Genomic DNA, 19,039 nt, shown 5'->3' with positions numbered 1-19,039 from the left:
GGGACGACCGTTATTACCTTCCATGCCAGAAATGTCGAGACACTCATTCAAATCCTAATCACGTGATGGACACACACACTGTGAGAGTACACCCCGAAACGTTCGAAGTAGATAGCATTCTGGAACAGTAGTGCCTTATCGGCACGTTTGGGATTCCGATCCTGATCCTTGCGAAGACGTCGTTGTCCTTCGAGATTGCGATAAACGCTTCTTAAGATTAGAGTGCATAAGCGATTCCTGATTGAGATAAACATTTGTTAAATGTCCCATGATGCCTATCCTCTCCTTCATGTTTCGTGCCTTCGAAGCTGGTACAACTTTGAACTTAGGGTCATGCTGCCGAAGAATGAAATCTCGTAGAACCCAACTCCTTACAACCACACCGTGGTGGTAAAGCCTTGAGAGAAATTTATTTGATTCTAGAGAAAATGATTTAATTCTACTGATGGCGCCTTCGGCTGTGATGGAGAGGAAATAGAGCTCTGACGAAAATTTGCACTTCGGCAAGGTAAGTGGTTGAGGTTTAAATCAGGGCCGGCCCCAACATGTGGTCCAAGGGTCCACAGCTATTCTGGAAGGGCTCATTCCACCACAAGCCCCCCTTTTTCTATTTCAGTCCGCTCTAGCAGGATCATCCTAGCACCAATACACAAGCTTAGAGGCGAGCGAGTAACTAAGAGCTTCAACTATTCATAAGGGTGGTTGTTCCTTGAGGAAGCTTGCCTACTCTACAAGACATTCCGATTGGCGTGTTACAAGTATCTCAGTGGAGCTTAAATTCCTTCAGCCCGCAATCAATACATTGCCAGTGGGTCTCGATATATTCTTTGGCCTTCGGTGGATACTCATTATTAGCCCCCAGCCCTGATCATCATAGGGCGTCGATGAGAAGGGCCAGGGGCAGCTGCTTCAGCCTCTTCCTGCAGCACACCAGGCGCCCATTCCGCAGTGTGCATTCATCAACCTTATATAGCATCTTTTCACCGTACTTTTCCGCGCACAGCGACAGACAAACATTGTTGGAGCTTGCCTCGTATATAATGTAGCTTCAGCTATATAGATTATCTCATGACCTGCAATAAAAATTGGACTTCATACATATAGAAACAGCGCGGCTAGAAATGTAGCAGGTAAGGAGGTCTGGAGGGCTTTAGTGTAGACTCCGATCCAAAAGGGTTGATGCTGTGTCCCACCAAGGTATCTCCACCCCGACAAACCACCTCCACCCAACCGTTCCAAAACAAACATAGCAACAATACTAAACAGCTCAGGGGCCCTCACAAAATGCTACATCTAGTAACTACGCATCTACTCAAAACAGTAACACCAGCCTATTCGCCTGAATCTAACTCTTTTATCTCATCCAAATTCATCAACGTACACCAGGTAAATTGACTGAAATTCTAATAAATTGTGCGAGCTGTATTCTAGTAAGTCGCAATCTCGCTCCTAACTTGCTACCGAGCAGTCTTTTTCGACTAACCTTCGGCGACAAGGGATCCTCTAATGCTGGAGGTTGTGGCCAGGGTGTGGAACTAATCCCTAAGGAAGACAACCATCTCATCAAGGTAGAGTCCGATCAAATTTCCTTACGACGGGGAGGAACCACAACAGCTGACGACTTGGGGGCGAGTATATATGATAATGACAAGTGTTGTCTATAGGTTGCCCCTGATCGCTTAACGCTCTTGCTATATAGGCTATGTGATCTTCTCGTTTTGGCCCCCTCGCCCCCAATGTACAGTCGCATCAAGTTTGCTAAACGGCCCCCAAATTTTGTTGGAGCACCTGTATTTTATGGTATCGTCCTATCACAATGATACGCACTACACATACATTAGGGTTAGACCTGGATCTATAGTACCAAAAGGAGGTTTTGCTAGGAGGTAAAAGTGTAGCTAAGTAGCAGGTAGACTCTTCGGCCCCTCTTCCTCCGCACCCCCTCTCCCCGCCCCAAATCTACGGTGAAGGCTTGTTGTACTTCTCAAAAGCCTTGTAAATCTCGGGGAAATAGACATCAAACCGAGAATTACCAACCACCCGAAATTCCATCTTGTTCATGATGTATGATATAGTCATTCTCCGGCTGCGATCCATGACGACGGCAGATCCACCAAAACCACCCCAGAAGCAAATTCCATCCTCGTCAGGAATATAAGGCAACACGCCGTCGGTAGCTGGCAGTGAAAGGCCGAGGGCGAAGCGTGAGTTCGTCATGATGTTTGGATCAGCTGATCTGATTTGTTCCTTTAACATCTCATCAATAGTGTGGGAAGTAAGATACTGTCTATCATTGACGGTACCGTCAAGAGCAACAATAGAACCGACAGATGCTAGGGCACGTGCATTGGAAAATCCCCCCATAGCCCCATTCTGAGACTTTCGGAATATAGGGTTGTTGGGAGTTGAAGCATCCATCAAAGATCCTATGAGAGACCGAAGTAGGATACTAGTGGTAGGATCAAGGCCCTCTGCAGAAGGAATAGCATCCGGTGGGAACGGGATGGTATCAGCAGTCCTAGCCTCATCTTTCTCGGAGACACCAAGCTGGAAGTCAGCCCCTAAAGGTGTAGTGATCTCCTCGCTGATGAACTGGGCCAGGGACTTTCCTGTGATCCGATGGACAATCGTACCCACCAGAAGACCATAGTTGGTGTATTGGTATGCGCTCTGCGATCCTGGAGTAAACCAAGGAGCTTGTTCAGCAAGGCGCTGAGCTGCTTTTTGCTCATCTTGCATTTCTTCAATAGTAATTCCCCCATCAAAGGCAACAACTCCAGAGGTATGGCTTAGAATATGGGAGACCTTAACATTCTCTTTGCCGTTTGCTGCGAATTCAGGCCAATATTTCGCCACTGGCTCATTGACATCCAAAAGACCCCGATCAACAAGGATGTGAGCGGCCAGGATAGTGAGAATCTTGGTGGAGGACCAAATTCCAGTGATAGTGTCTTTTTCCCACGGCTTGCTCGAGCTTGCATCTGCATAGCCACCCCAGAGATCTACGACATCTTGGCCGTCGATATTGATACATAGGGAAGCACCCGCTTCACCACCATCAGCAATCTTTTGCTGCAAAAGGTCTCGCACTGAGTTGAAAGCAGGATGACAGGAACCGTGCAGCTCAGCCATGGCGTAGCAGTTGTTTCAGGTGTGGGATGAAAAGAAAGAGTAAAAGTTGACTGTGGAATATAATAGCAATGGAGAGAACTGAGAGAGCGAAGTACGAATCGTTGAGAAAAGTAAAGGGGAGAAAGCTTCTGGTTGGGGGGTCGACAGCAGCCAAGGAGAGGGCACGCAGGCAGCAAGCGTATAGCACTTTCGTGTAATATAGATCCTGCAAAAGTCTCGCTAACGTCATGTAAAATACGACATCTATTCTGGGAAGCGGAGGATTTACGACTACACCACGTTGGGATATAGCGTGTTTCAGGTTAGGGTTCGGGAAGAACTCCGTGTGAGGATCTTGGTATATCTGATTTCGAATATCGCTGTAACTGTTGATCTTTGCAACTGTTTTGTCTTAATCGAAAACATTACTACGGGTTCGTAGAAGCATTATGTATTATGTCGGAGCGGTGCTGTTGGGCGCAAGTATGAACCCAATATGTACGACCAGCACGCCGATATTCCCATTCAAACATCAACAACCATCTTCGGACCAAACCCCTCCAACTACGCAAGATAATACCCACGCTGGTTGCTAAAAACCTGTTTCCCCCTTTCTCCTTCCACAAAACTGGCGTAAAGATGAGTATTCCGGCGTCTTTCACGACGCCGATATCGCCTAGGAGGGCTAGTTTGGAGGCTTTGGGGGTGATCTCGAACAGGTCGTGGGCGCTGGGGGCTCTTCAAATGCAGATCGGACAGGATCTGGAGGGCCACCCCCACTGGTGATGAATAGGGCAAATGGGGAAACAGGAATGGTGAATGTGGCAGTGCACCGTTGTGGCGGGTGTTATCTAAGCGCCCAGGGAAGTACAAAACCCCTCCTTGGCCTTGGCTGTTCTTGTTTCTGTCATATCTTTGACTGGGCTGTTCTCCCATACTCCGGTTTTCTTCTTGGGTGCGCAGTGAATCCGGCCTACGACGTCATCGCCTTATCCGCCTTATCAACAAACACTTCCTGGCCGAGACACTCGCCCCTCCACCGTTAACCATGGCGACACACGATCCCCGCCTGCTGTACAGCGTCAACAACATTCGCGCATTCCACCTACAAGATGGCGAAGAGCAGGAACTCACGCCATCAGGCCCTCAGACTCTGTCCTTGCTAATGGTCCCTACCAACACCCCGACATCAATGACATCAGGCACCGAGACACCAGAGGAGGACTTCTATCTTCACTTGTACCTCCCTCCCGAGCTAGACCTGGCCCTGCCCGCTACCACCCAGATCTACCACCAACCGCCTACCAGCTACCTGATCCCCCGCTGGGATATGGCACCAGACGCGGGCGCCTTCATTCGCATCCAATTCCCTAGCATGGGCACAGGGCCCGATAAGGTGACACAAGATGAAATCGATACGTTTGAGACGATCTTGGCACAGTGTACTGCCTTCCTGGAGCGCGCCGCGCCGCCCAAGGGTCGTGTACATGCTGCATACAACCCCGCCGACTACAAGCCGGGTGAAGGATATATATCGTCGGATACGGATGTCAGTCCCGAGACAGGGCACGGCCAGATCGTGTTGGTGGACGAGGAGGACGGAAGCGTGGTCGGCGAGCTGGGAGAGGGGTATAACCTGGTGGAGGACCCGGATGTGAAGCACGGATCGAAGAGTGAGTATATCTTAGGGACAGACATCATTATTCGCAGCTAACAGCCTTTCGTCCTGCAGGACCGGTGACAATCGAACTGCCCTCCGATGGAGAAGGCAACCAAGTCAGTGTGAGCAACGTGTCGGAAGAATATCTGGCCATGTCCCGGCATCCAGCGTACCAGGACTCGACCATTGTCCAGACATCAGCCATGGCATCCCGCCTCGTAGTCACCGGCACATCGAAACTAGCCAATGTCATTGCCAGCGGAGCCGAGAGCTTCGCAAAGAAGACCAAACCGAACCCGAAGCCATTGACCTTCTCCGAGACCACCCATACACGCATTCGCAAGATCGGGACCTTCTCGAACGGCGCAGCGGATCTCTCCTCCCGGACCGTCGGACAAGTCGGCAAGGTTGCGCAGAACCTTGGCGCAACTCTGCGGAGCAAGGAGAAGGATTCGAACAAGAAGCGCTTCGACAAGAGCAATCCACCACTAGACTATAAGCCCGGCGTGCTGAACAAGTCAATGATCGCCTTCTCCACGCTCGCCGACGGCCTCGAGCAGAGCGCACGCACAATCTTGTATTCCGGAACTGCGGCCGCCAGCTCGATGGTCGGCCATCGCTACGGCGCAGAAGCCGGCAGCGTCGCCTCCAGCCTCACAGGCGGCATTAAGAACGTGGGTCTGGTCTACATTGACGCCAGCGGAGTCAGCCGGCGCGCGCTGCTCAAGTCCGTGGCGAAGGGCATGGTGGTGGGCCGCATGCGCGACGGACAGCAGGTGGTTGTCGGCGGCGGTGATGGCGGACAGGGCCCCTCTGGTGCTCACCCCGAGATGGAAAGTGGTCCTTCGGGCCTGAGAGCGGCAGCGGACCCAGTCGCCCGCCGTCCATCACCGAATCCCACGCCGCCTCCTGCGTACGATGCTTCGGGAACGCTGTCGTTGGGCGGGACGCCTCTGTCGGGGAGCAAGCGATAGTTCACTTGGTTGATTCGTTCGGTGGTTAGCGGGTCCATAGCAAATTCCAGGGCGGCAACTTTCTTCTTTGTTTGTCTGTATGTTCTGCGTTGATTTTGCAGTGCAGTGAGGAAATCAGAATCCTTGTTTCGGCAGAGCTACGCGCCCCCAATTGCATTGGCGGCTACTTAACCCTAATCCAGTAGCCCGCCCGGCCGTTGACCAGCTCATCACCCATTGGCCCTGGATCGCCGATCGATCAGGGCGTTATGCAATTCATATTGGTCAGACAGCCAGCGTGCCAACGCATCAGCCATCAGCCGCTTTGACAGTTGTCCGTTGTGGCCCACAACACTGAACAGATGACGCTCACACGCCAAGGATCGGTATCGGGGGACCCGCTGGGTCGGCCGCGCTGGCTCCCGTGGGTTGCGGGTCATGCAAAATCGATCGGGATATCTGAAGAAGATATGCGGAAGTTGTCTATTGGGATGATTCATTCGATGAAGCCCAGAACTATTATTGGCAATTAGACTAGCTAGCGAGCTTAGCAGAACCTCGAAAGAAAACAATCGACCAGTTCGGCCATCCAGATGACGATCGGCCCCGGTGTCCACTGCACCACTGTGAAACCGCCGGTGCAGCCCTGACGATGCCCCTTTTATGTGGTGATGGTGATGATTACGGTGACGATTAGGGTAAATGTTATTCTCACTGGATTGCTTCTTGCTGTTTCATTCGAGTACGTGGTCAGTGCAATCAGAGTCTGGCCCTGCATCAGACACATGTACACCGACGTAGGCCTCGGTCGGACAATCGAGGCAAGGGAGGCATCCTGCTATGCAAGCGTCGACTGATCATTTTAGCAGTGTCGGACTTGGTCGATTGATCATACTCGGCCGTTATCGTCCACCACTACCGAGTGTGCCTGAGAGTAAACAATCCATCCCAACTCGGACCCTCTCTCCCCAGACTAACCGGCACTAAGGCGCTCCCTCCCTGGCTCGGATCGCTTCTCCTTCTCCTTCCCTCCCTCTCGCTCCCTCTCTCGCCCTCTTCCTTTCCCTCTTCTCTCTTCCCTCCCCTTCTCTCCATCATCGGCCGATTTCCTTTCCTTTCTTTTCCTTTCGTTGCCGGGGGTTCTTTTGTTGTGTTTGTATCCGCCAACACCTTCCCCCTTTTCTTCTCCGCCGCCCTTCCTCCCCCTGTTTCCCGCCCCTCGACGATGCCCATTGAGCAATCGCTGAGTCGCAATCGCGTCTAAGACACCTGCAGCGTTTGCCGTGGCACTTTTGTCGTCTAGGAAGGGGGAATCTCCACCGGTCTCTTTGGTTTCTGTTTTCTTTCTTTCTTTCTTTCGGTTCTTGTTTTGACGCGTCGTTCGCTGGTCCCGGTCGCGCTCTGCGTTTTCGTTCACCCTGATCGCTGCTGCGGCTTCTCCATTGCATCCATTGGTGTATGAGAAATTCTTCCGATCGATTGTGACCTGTCAGTCTCCCTCATGCTTGATATCCTGGGGCATTTTTCCACATTCTTGCCGATAAGATCCCCACCGGGAATGCTCTACTGACGTGCGAAACTTGGCCATGTGCAGTGCGCCCTCGACGACTTGACGACTCGACCGTTCACCTAGTGTGGTCGGCCACTCGTTTACAGGAGGAATTGTGTTTTTTCAAACCACGCGCCGAAATCGTGTGCACATTCGTCGGCCTGCCAGCTCCCGCCCCCCTTTCCGTGCCGAGTGCTCGCAGAAGCTGCGGACTGTCAGACAAGCAGGTCTCGTCAGCGCTTTGCGGAGTACTAGACAAGGTGCGTACGGGTAGAGGCGCCGACGCGCGCGGGACGCGGTCGCTAATTTCTCCACAGCCATTCCCGGCCAGTCCCAGCAGCTTCTTCGGCTATGAGCACTCCGCGCCAGCCGGCCTTGCCTCTCCCCGCCCACACATCGCCCGCTTCTTCCTCAGCTTCTTCCCCTAAACATGCACGTCCCAATTATCCCGACCTGTTAGGCGCGCCGCCGGTTCCGCCGCCGCGAACATCGTCCACCCACCACCATCGCAGCTCGAACGGGGCCGGCTCGTCGGAAAAGGTCTCCGGTTCCCGACACGGCAAGAGCCGCTCCGACCGCAAGGAAAACCGTGACCGCTCACGCGAGGATTGGAATGGGAAGAGCAGGTCACGGCGGCAGGAGCCTGTGTTGGAGTCGAGTCGGGAGACTAGTGGGAATACAAGGAGCCCCAAGCCCGACATGGAGGACGCCTCTGGTCAGCCATTGATCAAGGAGTCGAGCACAGTAATCAATTCCGTGGTGGTCAGTGACCCTGTCGTGGACCGAGAGCGAGAACAGGTGCGCCAAGCTGGCGCATCCCCTGCTGGCTTTGTTGAACAGGCTGTTTCGGAGGATAGTGGCCGTGTTGCTGGGCACCGCAGCCGCCATGACTACAACAATGGAAATACCGTCAAACGCAAGGAGACCACTTTTGGGCATTACATTCTCGGACAAACCCTCGGTGAGGGTGAGTTTGGCAAGGTGAAACTGGGTTGGAGGCGCGACGGCAGCATCCAGGTGGCCATCAAGCTCATTCGGAGAGAGTCTTTGGGGTCCAATCCCTCCCGGCTACCGAAGATCTACCGCGAAATTTCGATTCTGCGGGATCTTTCGCACCCGAACATTGTGCGCCTTCATGAAATGGTGGAAACGGACCGTCACATTGGTATCATTCTGGAGTACGCTTCGGGAGGAGAGCTCTTCGACTACATCCTAAACCAGCGGTATCTCAAGGACAACTCTGCACGGCGGCTGTTTGCACAATTGGTATCGGGTGTTGGATATCTGCACAAGAAGGGCATCGTACATCGAGATCTCAAGCTGGAGAATCTGCTGCTCGACCGCAATCGCAACATCATCATCACTGATTTTGGGTTCGCCAATACATTCGACCCAGCCGATCAGCTTGACGAAGAAATCGAATACAACCTCACCAACAAAGAATACGTCAAGCGGAAGCGGCTGGATAAACCTAATGCCAATGGCCTGCGACGAGGCGACTTGATGCAAACGAGCTGCGGTAGTCCCTGTTATGCGGCCCCCGAACTGGTCGTCAGTGATTCGCTGTACACCGGCCGCAAAGTCGATGTTTGGAGCTGTGGTGTTATCTTGTACGCCATGTTGGCTGGATATCTCCCCTTCGACGACGACCCGGCCAACCCAGACGGCGACAACATCAATCTTTTGTACAAATACATCGTTACCACACCTCTCACCTTCCCGGAATATGTCACCCCGCACGCTCGCGATCTTTTGAGACGGATATTGGTCCCTGACCCGCGGAAACGAGCAGACCTGTTCGAGGTTGCCCGCCACAGCTGGCTGAGCGAGTACGCGCATATCGTTTCGCATATCACTAGCAGTACAACCAACGTTGCGGACATTGCCACCTCAACAGTACCTGCCGAATCGCAAGAAGCCCCGTCTCTCAATCGCAGTGCCTCCGTTCGCGAGCCACCAAAGACTCACCATAGCAACGTGGCACCCGTTGGTGGTCTCAGCCATCATTCGGGAGATGTCTCACAGGAATCCCCAACCGAGAAATCCAAGACACCCCGAGACGCCAAGCGGAGAACAGTCCAGGTTGAGTATGTCGCCCCTCAATCACAGACTGCTCGAGAGTTTGGTGAGTCCTCGAGTCGGGGCCCAGCTTCACCGCAGGACGAAACAACTATCTCAGAACGTCCTGTCTTGCCTCATGCAGCCTCGGACAATGTTACAGCCACTGGAGCGCAAACACGGCCCGCCACAGGTGGCTCGATGGCCTCTTTCCATACTGGTCGCTTGCCATCTCGAGGCTCTTACGGTCAACCCGTGGCACCCACGGTCACTGCCACTAACACACAGGCTCGTCTGGCACAGCCAAGGAGTAAGCAATTAATGGATCTTCAAGACTCGTCGGTTGGCCGCCCCAGTGTACAGCAGTTGCCATCCTCTTTCAACCCGACGCCTCGCCAGGACCCACCCAAGGGCCACAAGCGGTCGAGCACTGTTTCAAGCATTAGCGAGAAATTATTCGGACGGTCCGGCTCGATCTTGAGTGGACGCGGTCCACAACAGAGTGCACCCCGTACGCGGAATGACAAGCGCTACCCTCCGACCAGCATGAAGGAAGCTCTTCCCAGTCAGGATTCTCGATCGTCCATGGATTCGAGGCGCTCCATGCAATATTCGCATAGCCGCAAGACCAGTCAGGCTGGTACTGAGGGTCGCTCTCGGCGGTTCTCCCTTCTTCCACCATCTTTCTCCTTCCGACTTTCCTCTTCTGGTCGATCCCAAACATCTGAAGATCCATACCAGACACCCCGCACTGTGGATCCTAGTGGCCAGCAACGACCAGCAACGGGGCCTACCCAGTCTACTCGGAACCGTGCAACCAGCTACGGAACGCAAGATGCTATGGGAATGGTCAGCGAGGGTCCCGGAGAGGATATATCGACCAACGAGCCGGTCAGCTACGAAGCTCAGATCGACCAACAATTCGCAGTGCTCGGGTCCCAGTTTAACGACCAGGATGTGTCGGAGGAAAACGTTCACAGAGATCAATACTCGGGCAATCACTATACCTACCAGTCGACACCGAACTACTACGACGACTACCACGGCGGTTATGACAGTCTGCCCCGCCAGTCGATGCAGGCTGGTCGGTATGGTCGTGGGCCTGGTGTCTTGCAGAAGAACAACCGCAAATTCGCCGATGCCTATGAGTATGAGCGCGATCCGTCACATCACTCGGGTAGCTCTGGCGCAGCGCGCAAAGTTATGGATTTCTTCCGGCGACGTGCCAAGTCGAGGGCTGGTGATGACCGGTAGATTCTTTGGATCTTGACCTGGATCCTCAGTCTTTTGCCGGAGCCAGGGAGTTGAGCCTTTGTTCTTGTTCCGTCACAGAAGACCGGAGCATCCATCTCAGTCGACTTGCACAGAGCCAATTACCTCGGAACATGGCTGCATGGGCCCAGCAATTTCTTTAAGCTTTGATCTTCTCAGAACCAGAATTCAAGCTCCTCGTCCCCAGTTTGCTTGGATACCATGTGATACCCACAACTGCTTTTGTCCCTGCCTTGTTCTGTCTCGTCTATGCATGGAGATATCGATTTGCCTCCTTGTCCGAGGTGATTGATTGTCTGATTAATTATCTAGCATCCTGTGTCAATTTTTCATTTTTTTCTTTTGTTTGAATACATTTCCCCTTGCTTTTAATGTCCATTGTTTCTTTTCGTGTGTGTGTCTCCTACATCTCCTTTCTCCTTCTCCTGTCATCATTATTATCCTCTGGCTGTAAAGTGGGAGCCTGTTCTGTGTGTTTCTCTAAGTTGTTCAGAGAGCATTTCTTAGTTTCCTCTGTGTTTGGCTTTGTGTACCTTTCTTAACTTATGTAGGTGAATTGTCTCATACGAGAGGATTCTGTCAGGATAATTGAATCGAGCTCGTGAACCTCAATTTCCCCCTCGGTCTTAATCCACCGAACCCAAGAAATTCCCCAAAAGGAAGGAATCCATTGCCTACCAAGACCTTGTTTCCTCCAGCCAGCCCCGTGCTTGTAATCACGCCTATGGATGGAGATGATCTGCACGGGTAATGCATTCAGGCTGATTCCATCGCTGGATCAACCCGGCCCAAAAGTCTCCCCGCACAAGGATTCAACAGTGGAGCTACTGAACCTCGATCGAGGCATTGTCGGATCTATGCCGACGGAGAAACTCGAGAGGCTTCTCACCCAACTTACTGGAAGCATGCAAAATACCTGTCGATCTCAGGTCTGACGGAGTTTCATTTCCCCTGCCTATCACGTAGAACCCGAAAACCCAAGCTCTATTTATACAGCTCGACTCACTCCCCTGATACTACGTGCTCTCCACACAATTGCAAACACTATGGGGCTCCTATCCACGCTTCTGCTCGCAGCGTCTTGTGCCAATCTAGGGGCTACCAGCGGCACAAACAAGCCGTTCTCGCTCCAGTTCCGCGACAATGGCATCACAGTCCACAACTCGGCAGTTCTAGCGGGCCCATCGAATACCTCTACAGTCCCCATCTCTGCCTCTGAATCAGGCACCATTGCACACAATGGTGGCCACATCCAATGGCAGCACCTCACCCCGCAAGTCGTGAAAGTCACCGTCAACAGCACCTCCTCTTTCACCGGAGCCCGGTTCACCACTGCGCCCTCCGACCTCTTCTACGGCGTCTGGGAATACCCATGGTCGGAACAAATAACCAACAACGGCGTCGAATTCCAACTCCTGGGTGTCGGCAACGAGGTAGGTATAAACTGGTCCAACGCCCGCGCGCCCTTTTTCCTCACATCAGCCGGATACGGCGTCTACGCCGACACGAACCGCATGGGCTCCTTCGATTTCTCAGTTCCAGGCCAGGCCCAGTTCGTTTTCAATACCACCAGCTTGGTCTACTATATTATAATGCCCGCTGCTAAGGGTGACTTCAAGTCTGTCATCAAGGAGTATACGGCCCTCTCGGCGAGGATCGAAATGCCACCCGACGCCGCGTTTGGGCCGACCTTTTGGTCGGATGATTTCGAGGAAGACTTTCATAGCGGCGTGCATAATGCCCAGGAGAATTATTATGATGTTATTAATCATCTCTACTATAATCGCATCAGGGCGACTTCGTTTTTTGCGGATCGTAAGTGTTTATCTATATCTGGTCGGTTGGTAAGTGTGATTCAGACACTGATGAATTCTTGCTATAGGGCCGTTTGGGACGGGAAATATGTCCTGGGGCAATTTCGACTTCGATCCCAAGTTTTATCCTACTCCTAAGGAGTTCATTGCCAATTTGACCGCGTGGGGATTTGATTTCCAGGTGGGTTAGCATATCGCAAAGACCAGAATGCGATGAGTCTAATGCGGGATGTTCTAGGTTTGGGCTGCCAACAGAGCCTTCCTCAATACGGAACTATACAATGCATCTATTGCACACGACTGGCTGTTCCCGGGTTATACCGCAGAGACCTTCGAAGGACCAGCCCTGAATCTGTCCATCCCGAATGCGTACAATTACTTCCTTGACCGTCTTTCCGCCTTTACCGAGCTGGGCGTGAAAGGGTATAAGATCGACCGCGGCGAGGAGGGAGAAATGCCGTGTAAGTGACTCCTCTAAATACAACCTCCAAATCTCCCAATCTCATCAGAATCACAGTCTTCGAACAAAACATCCAACAACCGCTCTTCGAGGACCTAGTCCACACCAACATGAAACGCACCTGGGGCAACAACTTCTACAACTTCGCTCGCTCAGCATTTGACCGCTCCCGTGCCCGAACGGCAGTCTGGAACGGCGACTCACACTCCAACTTCCAGGGACTGGCCTACACGGTCGCATCCGGCATCCGAGCGGGCCTCATCGCCTTCTCACAATGGGGCTCTGACACAGGCGGCTACGTGCGCGAGGGCAACGAACCTACTGAGGAGCTGTGGGCACGGTGGATGCATTTTAGCGCTTTCTCGCCTGTGTACGAGATCATGATTGGAACGGGTCACACACCCTGGTACGACTACTCCTCGCGACTGGTGGCCATCCTAAAGCAGACGGCCAACTTCCACACTTCGCTCATTCCCTATATCAAATCGTGTACCTGGGAAGCAACCCAGACAGGCATCCCGGCTATCCGGGCCTTGTTCCTGGAATACCCCGAGGATGATAGTCTGGCTGTTCGCAACGCGACGGACTCGTACGCCTTCGGCCCGTCCTTCCTGGTTGCGCCTATCATCTCAGCTGGCGGCCAGCGAGACGTCTACTTCCCGCGCGGCACGCGGTTCCTCGAGTATTGGAACAAGACGGCCGTTTATGAGGGTGGGAGCACGGCGAGTGTTCAGCACAATCTGGAATCTATTCCTGTCTATGTCCGCGAAGGAGCCATTGTGCCGCGCGGAGATATTTACCAGGGAAACGCCAAGTGGGTGAAGCATTGGCAGCCTCATGTGGTCATTGAGGTGTACCCCAGCTGGGATGTCGAGGAGTCGAAATTTGAATATTTTGGTGGAGAGCAGACGAAAAATGAGGGTGTCTCTATTGAGATGCGCACTGATCGGAAGAAGGGTGAAGTGACTGTTTCCCATGGAGCCCTGGGAGTGTCGGCGACGTTGGTGGTTTATGGCAAGGAGGTGAAGAGGGTGTCATTGGAGGACAAGGCGGGCAGTGTTTCTGTCTCCGGGGTGGAGAGTCTTTTTGCGTCTGAGAAATAGAGGCATAGTCACAGATAGCAGGAAACCGAGGTGCTGTCAAATGCAGTGCTGCCAAACGCGGTCCCGTCATGCGCAGTAGGACAGATACCAACCGGGAATTAGTGACTATCGTCGAGTCTATGAATGCAGATAGTAGCTCCGTGGTTGCACCACTCATTATCTTTACCATCCGCCAGATTCTCTTTCGATGGTTTGACAACACCACCGAGGAGTGTATCGCAGTTAATGATACTAGATATATGAGTCAATAACTTGCTTACTAGTGGATCTAGCATTTTAATCGCGAATCAAAAAGCCGAACTATAGGGAAATTGACGATTTCTTATACGAGGGCGGGGAAAATCCATTCTATGACCCTCCTCGTAACATAGGAAAGAAGGGGTTCGGAACAACCATGGATGTATTTGATCCTTATGTTTAGTTAATTGCATTGTGTCTATTCATATTCTGTACCACGGAACTGACGGTATATGGTTGACTTTTCATTCTTGGAATTATTCTCTTGTCCTCGTTGAGATTGTACAATGATTATATGAAAGCCCGGAGGTCAGGGGTACTGAAATCTTTCATAGATACTCCCTCAGGGGAAAAAAGTGACAATACAAATGGCCTTCAAATAGGCAAGCGAAAGATAGTTATTTGAATTGAGGATTATTCACCAAGTATTGGGTCTGCAGGGAGAGTGCTAGCCAAAGTTCTTAATGAGACAAACTGGGGCTACTAGGAGATGAAATTACGATTTCTCACAAGATAAGAGAAACTAAATTATAAGGCAATCTCTTCACTCCAGGCAAATCCGCGATGGAAAAAGGCTCATATCCGAGATTGGCCCGCCTCGAACTCCGCCAGTTCTTAGTCGGACGAGGCTGAAATGGCAGGACTTGTTCCGTGATAAGGACAGTAGAGTGGTCTCCTTCCGGAGGCGCGGGAGAAAGAGTTTTGTCAAATTCCATATTGAAAGAGGAACAAGTGTGGTAGAGTCCCTGTCGACCACTGCCAATATGTATAGTTCGGATGCAAACAGTGCAAACAGCTCTCCACATTTTTCAGTTTTTTGGCGATAACCAACAGCCAATCTCTTCGCCGTGCCTACGTGCCTCTACAGTTCCGACGACTGTATTTCAACTGTCAACGAACAGGTCCGCCAGCCATGGTCTCCGAATCTGCACCGGTGCTGCCCCCGGCGGTCGACAATGCTGCGCCCGCAGATACCCCCAAGCACGACGCTGCCAACGGTAACTCCGGTGTCGAAGAGCCTCCCTCCAAAAAGGCCCGGCTGGACGACAAAGAGGTGAAGGAGGATACTCGCAGTCTGCGCGACCGAGGCATTGCGCCTATCAAAAAAGAGTAAATTATTCGACCTTCCAGAATTGTGTACGGTTACTCACAATTCCTAGGTACCTAATTCACTCGACACCCAAACCTCAACCAGCCGAAGATGCCCCCGCCGACGATGCAGCAGAAGCTGCGTCGCATGCAGACCGCGAGGATGGGAAGAAGGGAAAGAAAAAGAACAAACAAAAGGGCCAGAACACGAACCGGAGTTTCGGCAGGTCCGAGGACGCAAAGGGACTTTGTGCTTCGAGGACATTCGCACCCGAATTCTCGCCAGGTGAATGCAGATTTGGTGATACCTGCCGACTCGAACATGACCTGCGCACATACTTGAAAGAACACAAGCGGGAGGACCTCACGACGTTCGATGGCCTCTGTCCGGTCTGGGATGCACTGGGGAAATGCTACTCCGGCTGGAAATGCCGCATGGTTGGATCACACTCGAAAGAGAGAGATACTGCGGATGGTCGGAAGGAATTGGTTCTGGTGGAGGATGAAGCGCGCAAGCAAAAGGCAGTTCCACGCGTGCCATATGCGACGGCCGATGGGCTGGTGAATATCGTTTCGTACGATGATAAGCTTGCGCTGGCAAGAAAGAGGGAGAAGACACCTCGTGCTGATGCCTACAACAATTTTCTCAACGAGACGAGTCGCGAGCTGGAGAAACAGCTTCATAGCCGACCCCAGGCTGAGGAAGGGACTGAAAAAGTTGAAGCAAAGGAAGAAATGGAGGAGCTTCGGGCTCAGTATACCGAACCGCCTTTTTTACCTTCAGAGAAGAGACGTATCTACTTTGGCCCGGAGACTCCTGCTCTGGCACCTTTGACTACGCAGGGCAATATGCCCTTCAGGCGGCTGTGCGGGGATCTAGGAGCGCAATTCACTTACTCGGAGATGGCGATGAGCATGCCGTTGATCCAAGGCTCAAAGTCAGAATGGACTCTGCTCAAGGCGCACGAGTCAGAAATGCTTCCTCCGTCTATCACTCCCGGCGACAACATCGTCCAGGACTACGACAACTCCAAAGACTGCAAATTTGGTGCGCAGATTACCGCTAATAAGCCTTGGCAGGCCCTCAAGGCCACGGAGGTGCTGTCCAAGTTCACTCCTCATCTGCGTGTCATTGATTTGAATTGTGGCTGCCCTATCGAGCTTGTTTTCCGCGACGGAGCAGGATCCGCTCTTCTAGACCATCACTCGAAGTTGGAGAAGATCATTCGCGGTATGAACACCGTGTCGCAGGAGATTCCAATCACTGTCAAGATCCGGATGGGAACCAAAGACAACGCTCCTACTGCACAGAAACTTGTCGAGCGTCTTGTTCTGGGAGGCTACGAGTCAAGTGTCCTGAATCTTGGGCCTCCCGGGGCTGCAGCTATTACTCTACATGGACGCAGCAGACAGCAGCGGTACACAAGACGGGCAGACTGGGGATACATCGCGGAATGTGCCGCGCTCATCAAGCGTCTGGGCGAAAAGAAGGACATTGTCACCGACACGATCCGCGAGCCAGACGCGCGCCACCAGCCCAATGGAGGAAAGACATACTTCCTCGGCAATGGTGACTGCTACTCCCACGTGGACTATGATAACCATGTCAACAATGCCGGCGTGGACACGGTAATGGTAGCCCGGGGTGCACTGATCAAACCGTGGATCTTCGAGGAGATCCAGACAGGTCAGTATCTGGATAAATCCGCCTCTGAGCGCTTGGGCTTCATCGAGAAATTCGCCAAGTACGGTCTGGAAGCGTGGGGATCCGATGAGCATGGCGTGGGCACGACCCGACGCTTCCTGCTGGAGTGGCTCAGCTTTGCCTATCGCTACACCCCCATCGGTCTACTCGAGTATCTTCCTCCGCAGATCAACGACCGACCCCCGGCTTTCAAGGGGCGGAATGAGCTGGAGACGCTCATGGCCAGTGGAAACTACAAGGACTGGATTAAGATCACGTACGTTTTTTGCCAATTGGAAGGATTGGCCTCGATACTAACTGATGTTATAGGGAGATGTTCCTGGGCCCTGCTCACAAGGACTTCAAGTTTGAGCCCAAACACAAGTCGAATTCGTATGAGGCAGAGGGTTAAAATGGGTCGTGTACATACATACCAAATTCAAACTGACGAGTTAGAGGATACATGACCTTTCATGTGTACGGCCTGCTCACTGAGCATTGTCTTACCGTTAGAGCTCAAGCTTAGAGAACATTTTGAGCAGCAAAAGAGCTTCAAAAGAAAGAACAAATTCCATTGGTCTGCTTTCCTGGATCAATTAGGAGGATCAATTAGGATAAGTCTCTTTGTTGACATAGAAATACTGTGATAAGTCAACCGAGTAACTAATAATCAGTCTGAAATACCATAAGATTTATATTGGCCACGATTCCATAAATCGGTGCATTATAGATCAAAAACGTTCACAGTCACGTGCATCTCCAGACGATGACGTCTTCTGGCCAAGTTGTGGAAGTTCTCCCATCAACGATCACCTTTTCTGCTTCCCTGCTTTTCTTCCCACCTCGCAGTTCTCTCCCACGCCTCTGCTGACCACGACCAGCACTGTATTACTTCCAAACGGTTCGTGTGTGGCTACCTCTCTGCCAGCCCATTTCTCTTCTTGGGCATTTTGTTTACTTGTTGTCCTCTAGCTTTCAAGCTCCCTCCACCCCCGCCCCCTTTGGCTCCAACCACAACCTCAAGCTTAAACGTCCGACCTATTCCTGCGACACCATGACTCTCTACTACAGTCTTGTATGTGTCGCCTACTCTCCCCCGGAATCTTTCCCTTCCCATCGCCCAGTACCTTCTTCCTGTTCACCGGCTATCGCTGTAGCCTGGCGTTCGCAGCGGCATGCTCCACGAACACGGACACGTCTCGTACCTCTCCTCCAGAACCATTGACTAACTGCTCGTTTTTCGCAGGTGTTCCTCCTCTTGGTGGTGGAGATGGTTGTCTTCATGGCACTCATCATCCCTCTACCCTTCACCGTTAAGCGCAAGCTCTTCGCCTTCATCTCGGAAAGTCCAATAATTGCAAAACTGCAATATGGCTTGAAGGTAATAACTACCTGCTATGTACCTTATATGGAGCAATTCTGACAGGAGTTCCAGATCACATTTATCTTCATTCTCATCCTGTTCATTGACAGCGTCAACCGCGTGTACCGGGTGCAGCAGGAGTTGTCTGCGTTCGCCAAAGACGGCCATGGACTCGGGTAAGCAGTGCATCTTATTATCGGGAGACACGTGTTGACTTTTCTTTGCTTCCGCTTCGCAGAGCCGCTCACCTCGGCACTGACCGCATGGAGGTCCAAGCCCGCAAGTTCTACTCGCAGCGCAATATGTACCTGTGTGGCTTCACGCTCTTCCTCTCCCTGATCCTCAACCGCACCTACATCATGATCCTTGAGGTTCTTCGCTTGGAGGACCGCGTCAAGCTCCTGGAGGGTGACAAGAACGCTGGCGGCAAGGACTCCGCTCGCGTCGCGGAGGCTGGTTCGGTTGGTGAGATTGGCCGTCTGAAGAAAGAGATCGAGACCAAGGACCGCGATATTGAGACCCTCAAGAAGCAGTGCGAGGGCTTGACTCGCGAATACCACAACCTCGGCGACCAGGTCGCTGGCAAGAAGGGCGAGCAGAACAAGAAGGACTCGTAAAGATCCTCTTGTCAATTGCACTGTTACGATATTGTGCACAATTATCGGATATCGGCTCCCGTTACGATC

The 19,039-nt window shown here is 52.3% G+C and overlaps 6 protein-coding genes across 6 annotated transcripts; 5 read left to right on the top strand and 1 right to left on the bottom strand.

The window, feature by feature from the left end:
* Positions 1 to 1,959: 1,959 nt before the first annotated feature.
* Positions 1,960 to 3,132, bottom strand: N7510_001262 (serine hydrolase domain-containing protein; the record flags this gene model as incomplete). The annotated part of the gene is made up of 1 exon (XM_056973189.1): positions 1,960 to 3,132. One exon carries the CDS (start codon positions 3,130 to 3,132, stop codon positions 1,960 to 1,962), a length of 1,173 nt encoding a protein of 390 aa, XP_056838306.1.
* A 1,027-nt stretch (positions 3,133 to 4,159) lies between these two features.
* Positions 4,160 to 5,745, top strand: N7510_001261 (senescence-associated domain-containing protein; the record flags this gene model as incomplete). The annotated part of the gene is made up of 2 exons (XM_056973188.1): positions 4,160 to 4,784; positions 4,844 to 5,745. 2 exons carry the CDS (start codon positions 4,160 to 4,162, stop codon positions 5,743 to 5,745), a joined length of 1,527 nt encoding a protein of 508 aa, XP_056838305.1.
* A 1,879-nt stretch (positions 5,746 to 7,624) lies between these two features.
* Positions 7,625 to 10,585, top strand: N7510_001260 (putative serine/threonine protein kinase (Kin4); the record flags this gene model as incomplete). Its single annotated transcript, XM_056973187.1, has 1 exon — positions 7,625 to 10,585. One exon carries the CDS (start codon positions 7,625 to 7,627, stop codon positions 10,583 to 10,585), a length of 2,961 nt encoding a protein of 986 aa, XP_056838304.1.
* Positions 10,586 to 11,649: 1,064 nt separating this feature from the next.
* On the top strand, positions 11,650 to 14,231 carry N7510_001259 (glycoside hydrolase family 31 protein; the record flags this gene model as incomplete). Its single annotated transcript, XM_056973186.1, has 5 exons — positions 11,650 to 12,418; positions 12,486 to 12,598; positions 12,656 to 12,878; positions 12,935 to 13,950; positions 14,157 to 14,231. The coding sequence occupies 5 exons, from the start codon at positions 11,650 to 11,652 to the stop codon at positions 14,229 to 14,231; spliced, it is 2,196 nt and encodes a 731-aa protein (XP_056838303.1).
* Positions 14,232 to 15,130: 899 nt separating this feature from the next.
* Positions 15,131 to 17,402, top strand: dus3 (tRNA dihydrouridine synthase DUS3; the record flags this gene model as incomplete). The annotated part of the gene is made up of 3 exons (XM_056973185.1): positions 15,131 to 15,327; positions 15,378 to 17,267; positions 17,321 to 17,402. 3 exons carry the CDS (start codon positions 15,131 to 15,133, stop codon positions 17,400 to 17,402), a joined length of 2,169 nt encoding a protein of 722 aa, XP_056838302.1.
* Positions 17,403 to 18,044: 642 nt separating this feature from the next.
* N7510_001257 (putative BAP31 domain protein) lies at positions 18,045 to 18,970 on the top strand (the record flags this gene model as incomplete). The annotated part of the gene is made up of 4 exons (XM_056973184.1): positions 18,045 to 18,065; positions 18,237 to 18,371; positions 18,426 to 18,529; positions 18,592 to 18,970. 4 exons carry the CDS (start codon positions 18,045 to 18,047, stop codon positions 18,968 to 18,970), a joined length of 639 nt encoding a protein of 212 aa, XP_056838301.1.
* Between the last annotated feature and the right edge of the window lie 69 nt (positions 18,971 to 19,039).

Source organism: Penicillium lagena (genome assembly GCF_028827675.1).
Source record: "Penicillium lagena strain IBT 129212 chromosome Unknown utg000001l_segment0_segment0, whole genome shotgun sequence".
Classification (NCBI taxonomy): domain Eukaryota; kingdom Fungi; phylum Ascomycota; class Eurotiomycetes; order Eurotiales; family Aspergillaceae; genus Penicillium; species Penicillium lagena.
This window is presented reverse-complemented; position numbering and strand designations above follow the sequence as displayed.